At 45.9% G+C, this 16,334-nt stretch overlaps 1 protein-coding gene across 3 annotated transcripts in view; it reads left to right on the top strand.

The window, feature by feature from the left end:
* MYH3 (myosin-3) overlaps positions 1-16,334 on the top strand; it is a 48,416-nt gene that overhangs the window by 23,582 nt on the left and 8,500 nt on the right. For 2 of the 3 annotated variants that reach the window (XM_055723638.1, XM_055723623.1), the window contains 14 exons: positions 1,000-1,389; positions 1,498-1,624; positions 3,897-4,015; positions 4,526-4,722; positions 4,927-5,110; positions 5,356-5,521; positions 6,165-6,289; positions 6,490-6,798; positions 6,884-7,087; positions 7,219-7,344; positions 8,666-8,836; positions 8,926-9,030; positions 9,103-9,198; positions 9,322-9,459. In XM_055723638.1, the coding sequence (XP_055579613.1) occupies positions 1,000-1,389; positions 1,498-1,624; positions 3,897-4,015; positions 4,526-4,722; positions 4,927-5,110; positions 5,356-5,521; positions 6,165-6,289; positions 6,490-6,798; positions 6,884-7,087; positions 7,219-7,344; positions 8,666-8,836; positions 8,926-9,030; positions 9,103-9,198; positions 9,322-9,459 (2,457 nt within the window). Of the gene's footprint in view, positions 1-999; positions 1,390-1,497; positions 1,625-3,896; positions 4,016-4,525; positions 4,723-4,926; positions 5,111-5,355; positions 5,522-6,164; positions 6,290-6,489; positions 6,799-6,883; positions 7,088-7,218; positions 7,345-8,665; positions 8,837-8,925; positions 9,031-9,102; positions 9,199-9,321; positions 9,460-11,136; positions 12,773-16,334 lie in introns of those variants that run through there. The other variant, XM_055723631.1, reaches the window with a different exon arrangement.

Raw genomic sequence — 16,334 nt, forward strand, 5'->3', positions numbered from 1 at the left:
GTCCAGAGTTGGTAACTAGTAAAATCTCTGACCTAGTCACAGTAATTAACTTGATAGGTTGTAATAATTTTCTCCACGCAACTGCAGTGGGTTGACCCTGGCTGACCACCAGCTACCCACCGAGCTGCTCTGTTGCTCCCCCCCTCAGCTGGATGGGGGGAGAAAAATACGACAAAAGGCTCATGGGTTGAAGTAAGGATGGGGAGATCACTCGCCAGTTACTGTCACAGGCAAAACAGACTCAACTCAGGAAAATGAATTTAATTTATGACCAACCAGAGCAGAGGAGGGTAATGAGGAATAAAAGGCTGCCCACAGATCACGGCCTCCTTCGGGCACCCCTTGCCCAGCGAGGGGTCCCACACGGGCTGCGGGGGGGCACCTGCTCCCCTGTGGGTTCCATGGGTGGGAGCACAGCCTGCCCGGCCAGGGCCTTCCCGCAGGATGCCTGGGAACCTCTGCTCCACACCTGGAGCCCCTCCTGCCTCCTCCTGCCCTGCCCCGGGGGGCTGCAGGGCCGCTGCTCTCACTGTTCTCACTCCTCTCTTCTGACTGCTGCTGGTGTTGTGCAGGGTTTTTCCCCTTCTTCAACCCGCTCTCCCCAAGGTTCTGCCATCGGTGCTGGGCTGGGCTGTGGCCAGTGGCGGGTCTGGCTGGGAGCTGGCTGGCCTGGGCTCCATCGGCCACGGGGGGCTTCTCGCAGCTTCTCACAGGCAGCACTCCTGTAGCCCCCCGCCACCAAAGCCTTGCCACGCAAACCCGATACAACAACAGAAAGCTGTGATCTGAAGGCAGCGTGCATTGGTCTGTATAGGTCTTTTCCCATTGGTAAGCCTTTGCCTACATTGGCAAAACAGTAAAATTCAAAGGGACTTTGTTTTGCTTATAATCTCCAAAACAATGGGCTTTGTGTTCTACTATGAGAGTAATGCATTAGCCTAAGCATTGAATTATCTGGTCCCTTATTAATTACTGATGTGATGTCTCCTCATTACATAGGCCCGTGTTGCAGAGCTGGAAGAGGAGATTATGAGTGAGAAAGCAACGCGGGCAAAAGCAGAGAAGCATTGTGATGAGCTGGCTAATGAACTCGAGGAAATCAGTGAAAGACTTGAAGAGGCTGGAGGAGCCACCACGGCTCAAACTGAACTTAACAAGAAGCGTGAGGCAGAATTTCAGAAGATGCGTCGCGACCTGGAGGAGGCCACGCTGCAGCACGAAGCCACGGCTGCGGCCCTGCGCAAGAAGCACGCGGACAGCACCGCTGAGCTTGGGGAGCAGATCGACAACCTGCAGCGAGTGAAGCAGAAGCTGGAGAAGGAGAAGAGTGAGCTCAAGATGGAGATTGACGACTTGGCCAGTAGTACAGAGACCATTACTAAGTCCAAGGTGTTTCTTTATAAGCGAAATACATGAACTGGCAATATTTCTGTCTGGTGGGGCCATAACGCAATACACACACACGTACGCAGTTTCTACTTTCTTCTTCTCTTTAAGGCTAATCTGGAAAAAATGCACCGCACCCTGGAAGACCAGATGAGAGAGATAAAAGCTAAATTTGAGGAAAACCAGAGAAATACAAATGAGATGGTGATACAGAAAGCCCAGCTCCAGACAGAGTCCGGTAAGGAAGGCACAAAGCTCTGCTGAGGGGAAGTTTTTCCCTTCTCAGGTGGTACCGCATGTGAGACCTAGCTGTAACCAAGGTGTGTATTCTCCTTCCAGACTCATTGGTACAGGCAGAGACAACGTTAGAAATAAATCAAAGGAAATGAGTTGATGAGTGACACTTTAAAGTTCATAAGCCAATTGTAAGCATCGTTTGCTTAGGTAAATAATTCCCAAATGATGTGATATAGCTCGCTGAGTCTGTGCAGGGGGACTGGGAATTTGGGACAGTCCCAAATGATTTGATCAACTTGTTAGAACTGCACTTTCTCATCCAAGAGTGTACGTATTCACTGCGTGTACAGTATCTCTGTGTGTGTTACTCTCATGAAGCTTGTTCGTGCTCCCACACAGACTTCTTGGAACGGTGTGAATGATGAGTGTGAATGCTGCTCGGTCTGACCAACTGCAAGGTCAGACATCTCAAATTCAAATGTCACTGAATTGACTTTAACCTTCTGAATTTTAGGGATTTTATGCAATAGCAGATCAGGTAGTGCTGACACATGCTGTTCTAGCAGCTAAGCTATAGGGCTACACCTGCCATGAAAACCCTTTTAATGTGAATTTATATGAACTTATATGAATGAGCTCTATAGGCACATCTGTATGTGGATGGTGATACAGTTACAAGGGAACAGCAGACCAAAGAGGGCCCAGCATATGAAAGTCTCCCAAAATCTGCTAACCTTTAGAGGCTAATAGTCCTGATGAATCCACAAGAACTGCCAACCTCAGAACACCAAGACCTGCCAGATCAGCCCAAGGCCACTGGCAAACACCAGCATCGACAATGGGCTGTGTAACTGGGTCCGCATCCGAGAGGGCGGTGACTGCCCTACACAAAGACTGCAGGATTATACGTGCCACCTGATGAAACCAGGAGCCCCTGAGGGGTTTTCTGACCGAGCGCTGGCCCGTCAGTACAATCCTCTGCTTCTGAGCAGGGAGCTGGGGTTGGCCATCCAGGTGTTGCTCCTGCTAGGGCTAGATGGGTGAGTGTGTGTGTGAGTGAGCTGAGAAGAAATAAGCGAATGTGCTGTGTTCAAGGTTTCCTGGCATTAATAACAGCTTGAGGCTAATAACTGTAGCAACTTTATTAATGAAAGGTGTTCAAATAAATACTGGTTGTGATCTGTGACTCCCCCATTTCCATCCCTTATCAGGGAAAAGGGAATTTACAATAACTTTTGATGGAAAATGTCGTGTGGGAACACACAGACCATAATCAAATTCTTTCTTCTTTTCTTTGGAGTGATCTTTTTGAAGTGATCATGCTTGCAAGATGATTCTGTAAGTCTGACCAGTTCCTTTTAATGTCACTGTGCATAGTGCTTAAGGGAATTCTTAGGATGAAACTGAAAACTTGAGAAAAAAATCTGAAGTAGCTCAGGAAAAATCTGAAGGTGATGATATTGGAGGGCTACAAGAATACCCAAGAATTCTAGAGGTGACAGTATGGGCTATAGGCACCTCTCCAAGAAAGGAGAGATGTGTTACTTCAGCCCACAGGATAGAGGCTGATGTAGAATAAATGTTTTCCAGTCAAGTAACTATTGATAACAGGAGTAGGAAAGCAGAAGAAACTGCCTAAACCTGTGCAAAGTGGTAGAGAGCATTGAAGTTTTTAGTAGAAGACACAGTAAAATGGGCTGTGAAGAAAATGCAGAATAAGCTAGAGAGAGTGATACAACTTAAAGAGAAATGTCGACACCTAAAGACAGGATTTCCAGTTTCCCTAATGTTCTTTTAAAAAAGGATGTCAGTGTAGAAGAAGTTTAGGAGGGATGACAAACAAGAAAGGAAAGTGAAAGGAGGGTCTGAAACCACAGAGAAACCAAGTGCTATGCACTGAAGGAGTTAAAGCTGAGAGAATTGTGGGTTAAGCATGTGTATATGGAGGTCTGAATGAACAGTGATTAAATCAGAATAGGAGTAACACCGAAGGAGATAAATAGGTAAGTGTTGAAGGAGACATACCTGTCTCATAGTTTCATTACTAACCCCTGCATTATTCTAAAAGTAAAGATGACATGATAAAAACATACATGCAAGGAGAATGGTAAAATAAGAGTGGTAGAAGTGTTTACATAAAGGTAACAACTGATAAGATAAACAACACTGTGTGATTTCACTCGTCTGTAACTTATTATTATTTATATATGAATGTTTTCAAGATGGTTAATCTGGACCAGAAGGTTCTGGAAACTTGTCTTCTCTTGTCACAGGTGCACTAACTCGTCAACTTGAAGAGAAAGAAACCATAACATTGCAACTGTCCAGAAGCAAGCAGGCAATTACATACCAAAATAAAGAACTTAAAAGACAGCTAGAGGAAGAGATCAAGGTAGTGCTGACTCCTGAGCACATGCTAAGGCTTTGAAATATACCAGGTCCTCAGTTTGTTTATAAAACATTTTTGGAAGTTTGTAAATATTGTTGCCTATAGTCCAACACAATAAAATTACTACTGGGCAGGATGTGTACAGTAACCTTGGGGTTTAAGTGCTTTGCTAAGGAGGTCTCTGACCTGTTAAAAGTAGTTTCCCTTTTGCTGACGTTTTTTGCATGTTTTTTAACTTTAAAGCTCTAGTCTATGTGATTTCATTTGCTTCTATAGCCCCAGGGAAGAAAAGCTACAGAATGTGCCAAGGTGAAAGCATCACTCTTGGTCTTTTCTAGTGGTAGAGCTGAGAAAAGTTTGTTGCAGCTGAAGGTAGCGGCCTGGACACTTATAAACCTCTGGTCCTTTGTCTTTTGCCCAAGCTGCAGTGACTATATTTTTAGTGTGCAAGGTCATGGGGTTACCTACAGGTTGCAGTTAACATAAATACTTGATATTATGGGTAATTTTTAGGCCAAGAACGCGCTGGCCCACGCCTTGCAGTCTGCTCGCCACGACTGTGACCTGCTGCGGGAGCAATACGAGGAGGAGCAGGAAGCCAAGGGGGAGCTGCAGCGCGCCCTGTCCAAGGCCAACAGCGAAGTGGCCCAGTGGAGAACCAAATACGAGACGGACGCTATTCAGCGCACGGAGGAGCTGGAGGAGGCCAAGTACATAGTAGATGAGATGAACTGTCCAGATGTTATCTACACTGTGTAGAACGTAGACCTACTTTTAGTAGCCTGACCTAAATTATTTTATTGGGGTTTGCATGCACACTTCATTAAAAAACTTCTGATATTGCACTCATTAAACTATGTACGTAATACAATGATTTTTTTAATCACGTGCTTGTTATATTTGTATTTCTTAAGGAAAAAACTCTCTCAGCGTCTCCAGGAAGCAGGACAGCAGGCAGAGGCTGTGAATTCCAAGTGTGCCTCCTTGGAGAAAACGAAGTTGAAGTTGCAGAGGGAGGTGGAGGATCTGAAAGTGGACATAGAGAGAGCAAACATGTTGGCAACTACCCTTAGCAAGAAACAGCAGGACTTTGATAAGGTGATAAATAAGCACAGTATATTTTCAATCTAGCCTTCTTAGAAGGCCAAACTAACACTCCCTACATAAGTCAAAACTGAAATCAAGTCGAGTCTCACAGTTAAAAGCTCCTCTAGAGCATGGCAATAAGAATTTGTCCTGTTTTCAGAGACTGCGGTATTTATCTAGTACAGAAAACAGCCACAAGTAAAATAAATAAAAACCCCTTTTCAGTACTAGCAGGAAATGAAATTGATGTCTTTCAGGTTGTGACAGAATGGAAGGGAAAGTATGAGGAGAGCCAGTTGGAGCGGGAAGCTGTCTGTAAAGAATCACACTTGATGACCACAGAGCTTTTCAAAGTGAAAAATGCCTATGAGGAAATCTTAGATCAGCTTGAAACAATTAAGCAGGAAAACAAGGCTCTCAAGCGTAAGTTTTTGGCTGTGGTTTCCCGTTAGCTGTTTGCAGTCCTACCACGACAGCACGCTCTACAAGCTCGCTCATGTCTGCAAGATGTGCAGTAAGTTACAGGGCTCTGTCACTACTGTTCTGTCAGTTTAATGGAGAATACAAATGTCTCACCCAAAGTGGCCAAGCAAGCCTGTAAAGTGACTAAGCTAATAAAGCAAACGTCCTGGCTCTTCATTTTCTGCTGCAGAGGTGTGGTCAAGGGCATTTAGATGCCACTCCCAGATAAAGCTGGTGCCCTTAAGAGGCTGTGCAGCTCAAGAAAGTGAATTTTGTAGATGCACAGTGAACGTATAATGACGAGACCTGTAATGTTACCCCGATGGCCTATCCAGAGACATAAACACAGGCAGGTATCTTCCAGGCTGTCTGTAAGAAGGGCTGTGAAACCACACTGATGCCCCTGTGTTTATGTCATCCTGCATGATCTGGCTTTATGTTTTTATCTGTACATACATATATGTACACATACAATGGTGTAGGCATGTACGTGTGTGTATACATGTAAATATAGAGGTATACAAAAGAGTTGTTGAACACAGTCACAAAGCATAGAGTTCAGCTTCTCTGACTACAACAGGCTTATGTCATTCTTATCTCTCAGAGGAAATAGTTGATCTGACTGAACAAATTACTGAAAATGGCAAAATGATGGGAGAGCTGGAGAAAAACAAAAAACAAGCTGAAGCAGAAAAATCTGAGCTGTGGTTAGCTCTGAAAGGGGCAGAGGTGAGTGAGTGTAAATATTTACTGGAAAAAGTAGAGAACAGTCTGAACAGCTTTCTGTTCTCTCTCCTGGGAAGTGGCTGTGTGCAAGGCTGATTGCCATGAAGTTTAGGAGTTTGTGTGAAATTGCTGAGTAACATCACAATGGCTATGTTCTCTAAAATGTTACTTTTGTATTTGTTTTCCCCCTTTTTCTTTTAAAGGCAGCTCTTGAGCATGAAGAGGTCAAAATCCTTGATGTCAACCAAGAACTGGCTCAGATTAAATCAGAAATCAACAGAAAGATTGCTGAGAAAGATGAGGAGATCGGCCAGTTAAAAAAGAACCATCAGAGAACTGTGGAGACAATGCAGGGTGTTTTGGATGCTGAGATCAGGAGCAGAAGTGATTCCTTAAGGCTGAAGAAGAAGATGGAGGGAGACCTGAATGAAATGGAGATCCAGCTGAGCCATGCCAACCGCGTGGCTGCAGAGGCACAGAAACACCTGCAGGGCATCCAGGGAGCTCTCAAGGTCTTGTTTTACCTTTCTGCTTGATTTACTTTTCAGCACAGTGTCTGAGCAATTCATTAGGACAAAATTGGCTCCTCGTATTTAGGACTCGCAGCTGCACTTGGACGATGCTCTGAGGACGCAGGAGGACCTGAAGGAGCAGGTGGCCATGGTGGAGCGCCGAACAAACCTGCTGCAGGCTGAAATTGAGGAGCTGCGGGCAGCCCTGGAGCAGACGGAGCGGTCAAGGAAGGTGGCTGAGCAGGAGCTTCTGGATGCCACCGAACGAGTGCAGCTCCTCCATACCCAGGTAGTTTGCTTTGCGAAGATAGACATAATTTTGGGTACAGAAATTCAGAGTAAAAACGAATAGTAGTGCATGGTCTCCATGTGTGAGAGACGTAAGGCAGAACTCAAAGCCTCCCTTGTTCTCTTTCACAGAACACCAGCCTTTTTAATACAAAGAAGAAGCTTGAAACTGATATGGCGCGAATGCAAACTGAGATGGAAGATATTACTGATGCAGCGAAAAATGCTGAAGAAAGAGCAAAGAAGGCAATCACAGATGTGAGGATATTACTGTGTTTTTCTCTTCAGATTTTCAGGGCTTCCCAATGGCATTGCTGCTGGGAGTTAATGTAAATACTCTTGTCTCTGGACAAAGAACCAGTCTGTGGGCCTGACTGAAGAGGCTACATGTCAGAGGAGGATTACAGCAACGGGGAGCTTGTCCGACTGACAGAGGAGTTACTGGGGCTGTTGTCATCGTAATGAACTAAACCCACATTTATTTGGTCTAAAACAACTTTCTCCAGTGCTGCTTGAAGATGTAAACCACAAAAAATTCCTGCAGTATTGAAACCTGTGAAGTGTCTAATGTATTTATCTTTCCAAAATCCTATTTGAGAACTTTTCAAATGAGAATTGTGAATTTTCATTTAAAATTGGTGCTATATCCTCCTGTGCAAGGCCAGTGAAACTCAGCCAGGCAATAGGGTTTGTGTATTATGGGACCCAACCTGCTAATGATTTGCGATGCATAGGATCAAACCAAAACCTTGACACTTAAAAACATTAGAGTTGAAATAGAAGGAGAACTTCCCCACTTGCTCATGAAAAAAAATAAAATTAGGTAATTTGTGTTCTGTTTGAATAAAACAGAAGTAGAGCATTACAATGAATTACACACACACATATATATTTATATATACGCATACAATTTCTAATGCCATTATTTTATTCTCACAGTTTTCAATTTAGACCTTTTCAGGTATTTTGCTGCCAACACAATTTGTTGAATTTTACATTACTTTAAAGTCACTCAGTATTTCACCAAAATGCTTAATTTGATTGTGTAGAAATCAAATGTGTGAGAGCAAAGTATATTCTAGTTTTGTCTTAAATAACATAGGAAACAGCTGAAAACAATCTGCCTTGCAACACTACCCACCCAAGCTATTGTGGCAACAACAGGGCATGCTCTGAGGTGCAGCACACAGGCTCCATCATGCTCCACGTGTGTTATGCAGAGAAGCCTCTCAACTGTGCCATGCCCTGCCCCCAGCTTTGCGGTGGTTCCTGCTCTACGCCACGGCACCTGGGTGTCAATGAAGGTCACAGTAATGACCACACAGTGAGACAGAGCATTTACCCGTTCTGTCATTCTATGCTCTGTGTGTGCAGCAAGGCAGATTTTTTCCCATCCTTTTTCCTACTCTTTCCTATCATGTGCCTACCACTATCACATCGCAGAAACACCCCCCCCCCCAAAGTAGGACAGGTGGTGGCAGGAATGGTCAGCAGGCACGAGGACTCAATCCTCAGATGGTACACAGCATGCATTGTTCTTCCACATTCTTCCAGTTTGTTGTGTCATCTCCCTTCCAAGGCAGCCGTGATGGCAGAAATGCTGAAGAAGGAGCAGGACACCAGTGCCCACCTGGAGAGGATGAAGAAGAACCTGGACCAGACAGTGAAGGACCTGCAGCACCGTCTGGATGAGGCTGAGCAGCTGGCTCTGAAGGGAGGCAAGAAACAGCTCTTGAAGGTGGAGACAAGGGTGGGTACCTGCACTGAACATGGGTGTCAAAGATACTTTTCTTCTCTGAGTCATGTGTGAGGGCTCAAGCCAATTGATTGATTCATCAGATCCGTGAGTTAGAAGCTGAGCTGGAAGAAGAACACAAACAATCTGCAGAGGCTGTGAAAATCACCCACAAATATGAACGGCGTCTCAAGGAACTTAATTTCCAGGTGAGCATAAATAGAAAGCAAGTCTTGTGATGCTTGGTCTCCCAAGGACATATACACATTCCGTTTCCACAGAATGAAGAACACAGGAAGAACATGATGAGGCTACAAGATCTGGTAGATAAACTGCAGATGAAAATCAAATCCTACAGGAGACAAGCTGAGGAAGCTGTGAGTCACTAAACTGAAGTGAATCCTTATCTACTGTTTTCTAGGACTGTCATTTTAAACGTTGTCTCTGTGCCCCAGCATGTTGCCAGATCATTTTTATTTCTTTTTGATTTGCCGTTTCAGGATGAACAATCCAACACTAATCTCTCCAAATTCAGAAAAGCACAGCATAAGCTAGAAGAGGCTGAGGAAAGGGCAGGTATTGCTGAGAGTCAAATAAACAAGCTGAGAGCTAAAACCCGAGAAGTCCCCACTACAAAGGTAAGCCTTTGTTGCAGGAGGCAGGCATGCAGTTTGTACTGTTTACTCGAGCAAGTCAAGCAGTAGATTTGTGCCTTGCCAGTGGGTCTAGCCATCTTTCAGAAAGGACAGTTCTGGAAGGAGGGGACTTTGAAGGAAGGCTGAGAGGGTTAGGGCTGTTCAGCGCGGAGAAGGCTCCAAGACCTTATTCCAGCCTTTCAATACATAAAGGGAGCTTATAAGAAAGACATTTTACCCGTCCTGTAGTAACAGGACAAGGGGTGATGATTTTAAACTGAAAGAGGGTAGATTTAGATGGAACATAGGGAAGAAATTGTTTACGATGAGGGTGGTGAGGCACTGACACAGGTTTCCCAGTGAAATTGTGGATGCCCCATCCTTAGCAGTGTTTCAGATCAGGTTGGACAGGGCTTTGGGCAGCCTGGTCTAGTGAAATATGTCCCTGCCTATGGCAGGGGGGTTGGACTCGATGATCTTCAAAGATCCCTTCCAGCTCAAACCATGCTGTGATACTATGATTCTATGAATGTGGCTTTTCAGGCTCTGGTGCCAAGCATGAGCCTTTTGGCTAGTTTCATCACATTGGTTTCAGGTTTAAGAAACTGCCTCATAAAGTGAAAGTAGCGAGAGCCAACCTAACTCCAAAAAATTCTTAACCCAACCTTCCTGTGACTCAGGCAGAATTAACATTCTGATGGAGAAATACGCAGCAGCACTGTGTCCCTAGCTGAACTTCCCAGGCAGTTGTCTGTCTCCAACCCAAGACTGTTTGGTACAAGATCTAGAGCCTTTTCCTTAGTGTGACCTGAGCAGGTGTAACACCTTTTGACTTCACTGGTCTAGCTCAGTTTATGGTTGGAGATAAAATACCCTCAGTCCACATTTTGGAAAAATTACTAGCGCCTAGAGCATGTATCCAGGAAATGGCGAACCTTGGCTCCAGGCTGCCTTCTGCTTACCCACAGCATCCTCTTACTCATACAGCATTTTAATTCTGGAAGAGACACTGTGGAGAACGTGCTTTCTCCTGAAGGCTCTGACCTGAAACTCAATGGACAATGTTGATTTTGTCAGAGGCTAGTGTGTGGCTTGCAGTGTGTCACTTCGTGCCATGCAGCAGTAAAAGGCTTTGGACTCCTCAGTGCTTGTCAGGACATCTTGCCAAGACCCCAGGGGAAGCACCTGGAAGGCTGAGTCCAGGTTCCTGAGCAAAGACATGAGACTACTTTATAGAGGGAACACTGAGTATCTAATTGAATTGAAAGCCCAGACAGGAGGGAGATTTCAGATATATCCTATTGGGCACCCCCAGGTAAAGGCGGGTTGAACATACTGACTATGGGCAACTTTCTGCCCAGTGGGTCAATGCATCCTTTTACTCCCTTCCATGCTTTACATTCATTTCTGGAAATGCTGGGATACTTCTAGTCCCAGAGGACAGGGGTGCAGGTTGTTTGAGCAGTGCACTTCAGAAGAGCCAACAGGTTCTCCATTTCGGTCCATCAGTCCGACAGCATGACATTTGGTGATGTGTGGTCTTAAGAGTTACAGACACCGCTACCTTGACCTGGGCTTCACTTGCACGTCCTGGCTGGATGGTGCATTGAGACAGGTGATTTTAGGGATCAAAAGACTCATCTGGACATGTGTGGACTAAACAAAGTCTCTCCATTCCAGGTGGTGTTAGGAAGTGAAAAATGAGCTTCGTCTGGGATAACTGGAACTTAAATAAAGTGCCTTTCCAGCTGTGGATTTGCAGTAGCTAGAGCTACACTGGTAGGAAGTACTCTTCCATTTACTGATGAACAAAAACATTTTCTGTCACTTTGCTCTACCAGTGTCAATAAAGTAGATATCTGCAACTTTAGATGCTCCAAATGTTGGTGCTCAGGAATGAGAGTAATTTTCTTTGTAAGTTAAGCATAGTCAAAACTGTGGGTTCAAGTCTTACTGCTGCTATGATCGTGTTTGAGCAATTTTGTCCTGGCCTTAAAATCTAGGTGTTCTACAGGCTTCCTCCGTACCTCCTGCTTGAAAGCAGATATCCAGACCTTGTTAAATGAAGCAGAGGATAAACTACTGTATGAGCAGATGTGGTATGTTAAAAATGCAGTGCGAACAAAATTACAGCATTCATGCCTAGCTTCACTGCTCCTGTTGGATGGCGGACCTGTTTCTTCCATTACCACAAAATAATCAGGAGCCTTAGTCACTTAGCTGGCACCACACCAGGTCAACAGTTCCCTCATGTGCAGCACCGCTGAGATCCTACATGCCAGGCACATCTGGCCCACCTGACCTGCGGTCTTACTTCGGTGTGCAGAAAGCGGGGGTAGAGCTGTACTGTAGGTAGGACCCACTGCTGAACACAGCCTTGTCCAAACAAACAGCCCCCTGTTGCAGCCTATTAGTACATCACTTCCTTGCATCAGATAACCTGGAGATTCACATCTCCAGTCCAGGTTGCATGAACTATGAATGGTATCTCAGTTTGAGAGCAAAACCTCGAGAGCTCAGTACCGGAGGTACCACCTAGGAACCACTACGTAAACTAAGGTGGTGTGGCATGGCTTCCCACGTTGGCAAAGGCACTGCCATGCCTGCAGAGCACAGCAAAGCCAACTGACAGAGCAGTCTATCACCCTATCACTGCTTGGACTCCAGGAGTTTGAAGGCCTCTGATGTTTCTCTTTTTTTCCACATATTACACAATGGTTGAGGTTGGAAAGAATCTCTGGAGGTCATCACGTCCAAAACCCCCTCCACACCCCCATCACTCCACTCTGGCCCCAGTGAAAACACAATGTACACATGCTTTAGAAGTGTCTGATCTTTCATTTATTCTAGTAAAAGCTGATTGCAATGTATTTTCTAGCAGAGATGTTTTACTCGGCACCGTCCGTTCTCCCTGCTGCCTGGGCCCTTCTGTTATTCACAAACACAAGCTCAGTTTGTTTGAGCTCTTTAGTCTGCACTCTAGGATGGGTCTCACAGGACCCTACCCATTGCTTCTTCCTTTATGTGGCTGCTAATGAACTTGTGATCACTGACTGGATTGACTGGTACTGCAGGCTGGGCTCCCCAAGTGTGGGAGTAAGTCTCAGAATCATTGGGACAGTGTCTGCATTGCTTCCACGTGTTGTCTGGGTTCTGACCTCACAGCTTCTGGTTGGACATGCTGTTTCATTAGCTTCGCACAGTAGTTTAGTGTCACAAAGAGGAGTCTCTCAGGGGTTCCTTGCTAAATCTAGGTCTGGTTGTTGCTGCTGGGGTTGTTGTCAGAGTGTACCGCAGAGCATCCCTTTCTAGGTAGTTTAGGCCACCAGTGGCATTTTCTTTTTTTTTTTTCTCTTTTTTTTCTTTCTTTTTTTTTTCCAGTTGTAAGATTTAGAGCATATGATATTGGTAGAAGGTGTCTCAGTTACTGAAAATTTCCTTGGCATCCTTTAATAGCTGGGGCATTACAGGATTGCAGGTGAGATCAAGAAAGTTGGGCATCTCATTTTTATCTCCTGCATTCAGGCATATCTTCTTGTGTCCTGTCTCAAATCCACACTCCAGGACACTGAGGAGTTGCCATGTTCCTGAGTTAGCAAGTCTGTGCAAGCATCACACTTGTGCAGTATTTCTCTGAGCCCACTGGGACAATCATGTTTAATGCTTTGATTATTATTCTCAACCTTCACAACTGCTCATTATGAATGAGTCAAATGCCAAGATGCTGTAAAGCCTGTGGCACTTCCTTACTTGGGTCCTCAAACCAGAGAGCTTGCAGACCAACTCTGTTGTCATCAGTCAAGTTGCTCACTCTGTCCCAAGACCTGGGAAGCAGATCATCTGGAAACACCAGCACAGGGATTCCGATTTGCTCAAACATTTAACTTTTGCCCTCAGATTCCCAGCCTGAGATAGAACTATTGCCAGGTTGAGCAGGGTTTGGGGTTACCGATTTCTCCTCTCACCTTGTTCTCCAGAGGTCTGTGAATGACTGCTCTAGTTACAAAGGGATTTTCACATTTCTTTAGGAATATTTGATAATGATTGTTATGCAATGGCCCAAGCTTTCCTATCCTATCACTCTGTCCAAAAAATAACCTCATTAAATACTGAGTTGATGAGCTGCAAGATCTTCAGATTGTCTGAGAAACCTGTAACTTTGATAAACCTTCTCAGACTAGGCATTAGTTTCCTCAAAAACTGTCCCCACACCATGATCCTTTCAAAAGGGGCCTCTATCCATTGTTCTGGGTCTGAGATTGTGGGGAACTAGAATCAAATGTTAATTTTTCAGAACCTGAGCCTCATACATGGCACCAAGATGTGCAGGCAAAGCCTTTCTCTTTATCGCCAGCCTGATTGTCAGGTGAGCAGCTGAGGAGGGGCTGTTCACATTGCCCATACCAAGCTGTACTAGCTTGTGATAGACACAGGAAGATGCCCAACGAGCACAGAGATGCCTGGAAAAGCCAGATTGCTGGGGATTGTAGGAGGAGTCAGTTTAACTCATTAGGCTGCTGGAAAAATAACTTGCCCATGAACGACCAGTTGTGCTCTGGTCTGCCAGCTGAATCAACTAAGTCTTCATCTGCAGGAGGGCTGGACATGCCTGAGAATGGCTGAGAAGGCTGGGACTGTGCCAAGGAGCCTTCTTCCAAAAGCTAGCCTCAGATCCATCCCCTAAGGGTGTGTGGGGTTGCATTTAGTGGCAGCACTTTGTAAACTACTTAATATACATTCATTCCCCTGGCCACTTGTTCCTGCCTGCTAATGCTACTGTGCATTAGTCTGGCTGAATGTGGAGTCCCAAAGGAGACTGACTTGGCCAGTTGATCCAGCTGGAAAACTTCTCTCTGAGAGAATGGTTTGTTTTACCCCAGAAAGCTTAATGTGCACGTCCAGTTTTCACAAAGTGACAAAAATGAAACAGAAGTAAAAAATAAATTGGACTGAAAGAAACCCATACCAGAAAAAGAAAGAGAATGTTAAAGGGACGGGAATAAAATGGGGAGGGGATTTCTGACAGCTAGAAAGAGGGAAAGAGGCCTCTCAAACATCCAAGATGCCAAAGAGCCATGCAGAGGTAGAGTGCTTCAGGTGGTAGGAGGTGAATACGCTCTTGGATGCAACAGATTTGTGTTTCACTTGTGCGCAGTTACACATCCCCTGGCATCGCTCTGGCTCTCGAGGCTGTGCTTGCGAATAAAGCAGGCAGCCGTGTGCCCGAAGCTCGGGGACAGGTGCACACCCTCAGGCAGGACTTGCCATAAGCACGTCTGGGCAGCGCTGAGGGGACTGAGGCCTGGCCTTGCGCCCCCGGCAAATGCACAGCTCCCTCCTGGGCTCTGACGTCCCACCAAATCACCCACCAGCCTTCACGAGGGTCATGCCCCAAGGAGGAGACAAGGCCACAGAGAGCTGTGGAGGTGGCCCATGCCAAGAGGATCAGCCCGTCATTTGTCTCCCTTCATCCTCGGTGTCAAAAGCTCAAAATAGCCCCGCTCTTGCAAGGCTCCTGTGCGGGGTCACGCCTGTTGGTGTGGATGATACGCTTCCACTAATAGCACTCGAAGACATTCCTCAGCGGGTAGGTTGCCTTCTATATCTCAGCACGACGTGCTGCCATGTAGGAGCTGGACAACTGGGTTGTGTCCTAAGACGGCAGATACTATTCTTACCGCAGAGGGACTTGCTCCAGCACAGCTCCTTTCCCAGCTGCAATGCTAAAGATCAGAAGCAGGCCTGATTGTGCTCTCCCCGGTAAGAATATAAATCAAAGCGGCCCCTCTGCAGTCGGTGCAATGAGGCTGTGCTAGACCAGCACCCGGGTGCTCGCCGTGCCCTCCTGGGACGTGCTGTGCCCCGGGGAACACAGCAGCCACCCAGGTGCTTCCAGCGGCCATTTGGGGCTCAGCTTGGGGTGGATGGGGGCATTGCTTCCCCTGTAAAGCAGCGAATTAATGAAATGCTTGTGGACCTGAAAACCTGTTTATTGCTGATCAGGAAGAGGCTGCAGTCCACGAATCCCTTCCCTGGCGAGGAAGGCAGAGGCAGGGCTTGCTCTAAGCTTGCACCAGGACCAGCAGTGTTGCAGAAAGCCACATCCCCCCTCTCAGCCAAGTGGAGCAGTAGCAGCTCATGAACTTGTTCAGATCGAATAGAAGGCTGAGGCCCCAGTGCATTAAGTGTGATTGCAATCAGCTGAACTCACCTTCAGGTGACTCTTGTTGCAGAAAAAATTAATAAGCTGGTAAGTGGGAGAAGGTGGAAGTAGGAGTAATCACAGTGCTAAGTGCTAAGGTAGGGTTGATGGCTGAGGTTCAGGGGGCACTTTCTTGATCTTTACAGCTGCTTGACTGTAGGCAAGTGGGGGTCAGTCTCTTCTCCCAGAGAACAAGCGACAGGACAAGAAGAAATGGCCACAGGTTGCGCTGGGGAGGTTTAGATTGGACATTAGGAAAAAAACTTCTTCACTGAAAGGGTGGTCAGGTATTGGAAAAGGCTGCCCAGGGAAGTGGTGGAATTGTCATCCCTGGAGGTGTTAAAAAAATGCATAGATGTGGTGCTTAGGGACATGGTTTAGTGATGGACTTGGCAGTGCTGGGTTAATGGTTGGACTTGATGACCTTAAAGGTCTTTTCCAACCTGAATGATTCTGTGATCCTATGAAATGGTGCTGAGGCATGTAGGGAGGAGTCTGGGAGGAAGAGCGTGAGACATACGTGAGGAAAAGTGCTAAGTGGTATGGTAGTGCAGGATGCAGGGGTGGAAGAAATGACAACTCAGCATCAGGTTTGGGGAGGAAAGGCCAGGAAAAATCTGAGGGGAAACTGCTGGGAAACACTATAATGTTAATCTGTAAATGACAACCTAACTCG

Source organism: Falco cherrug, chromosome 1, assembly GCF_023634085.1.
Source record: "Falco cherrug isolate bFalChe1 chromosome 1, bFalChe1.pri, whole genome shotgun sequence".
NCBI lineage: Eukaryota > Metazoa > Chordata > Aves > Falconiformes > Falconidae > Falco > Falco cherrug.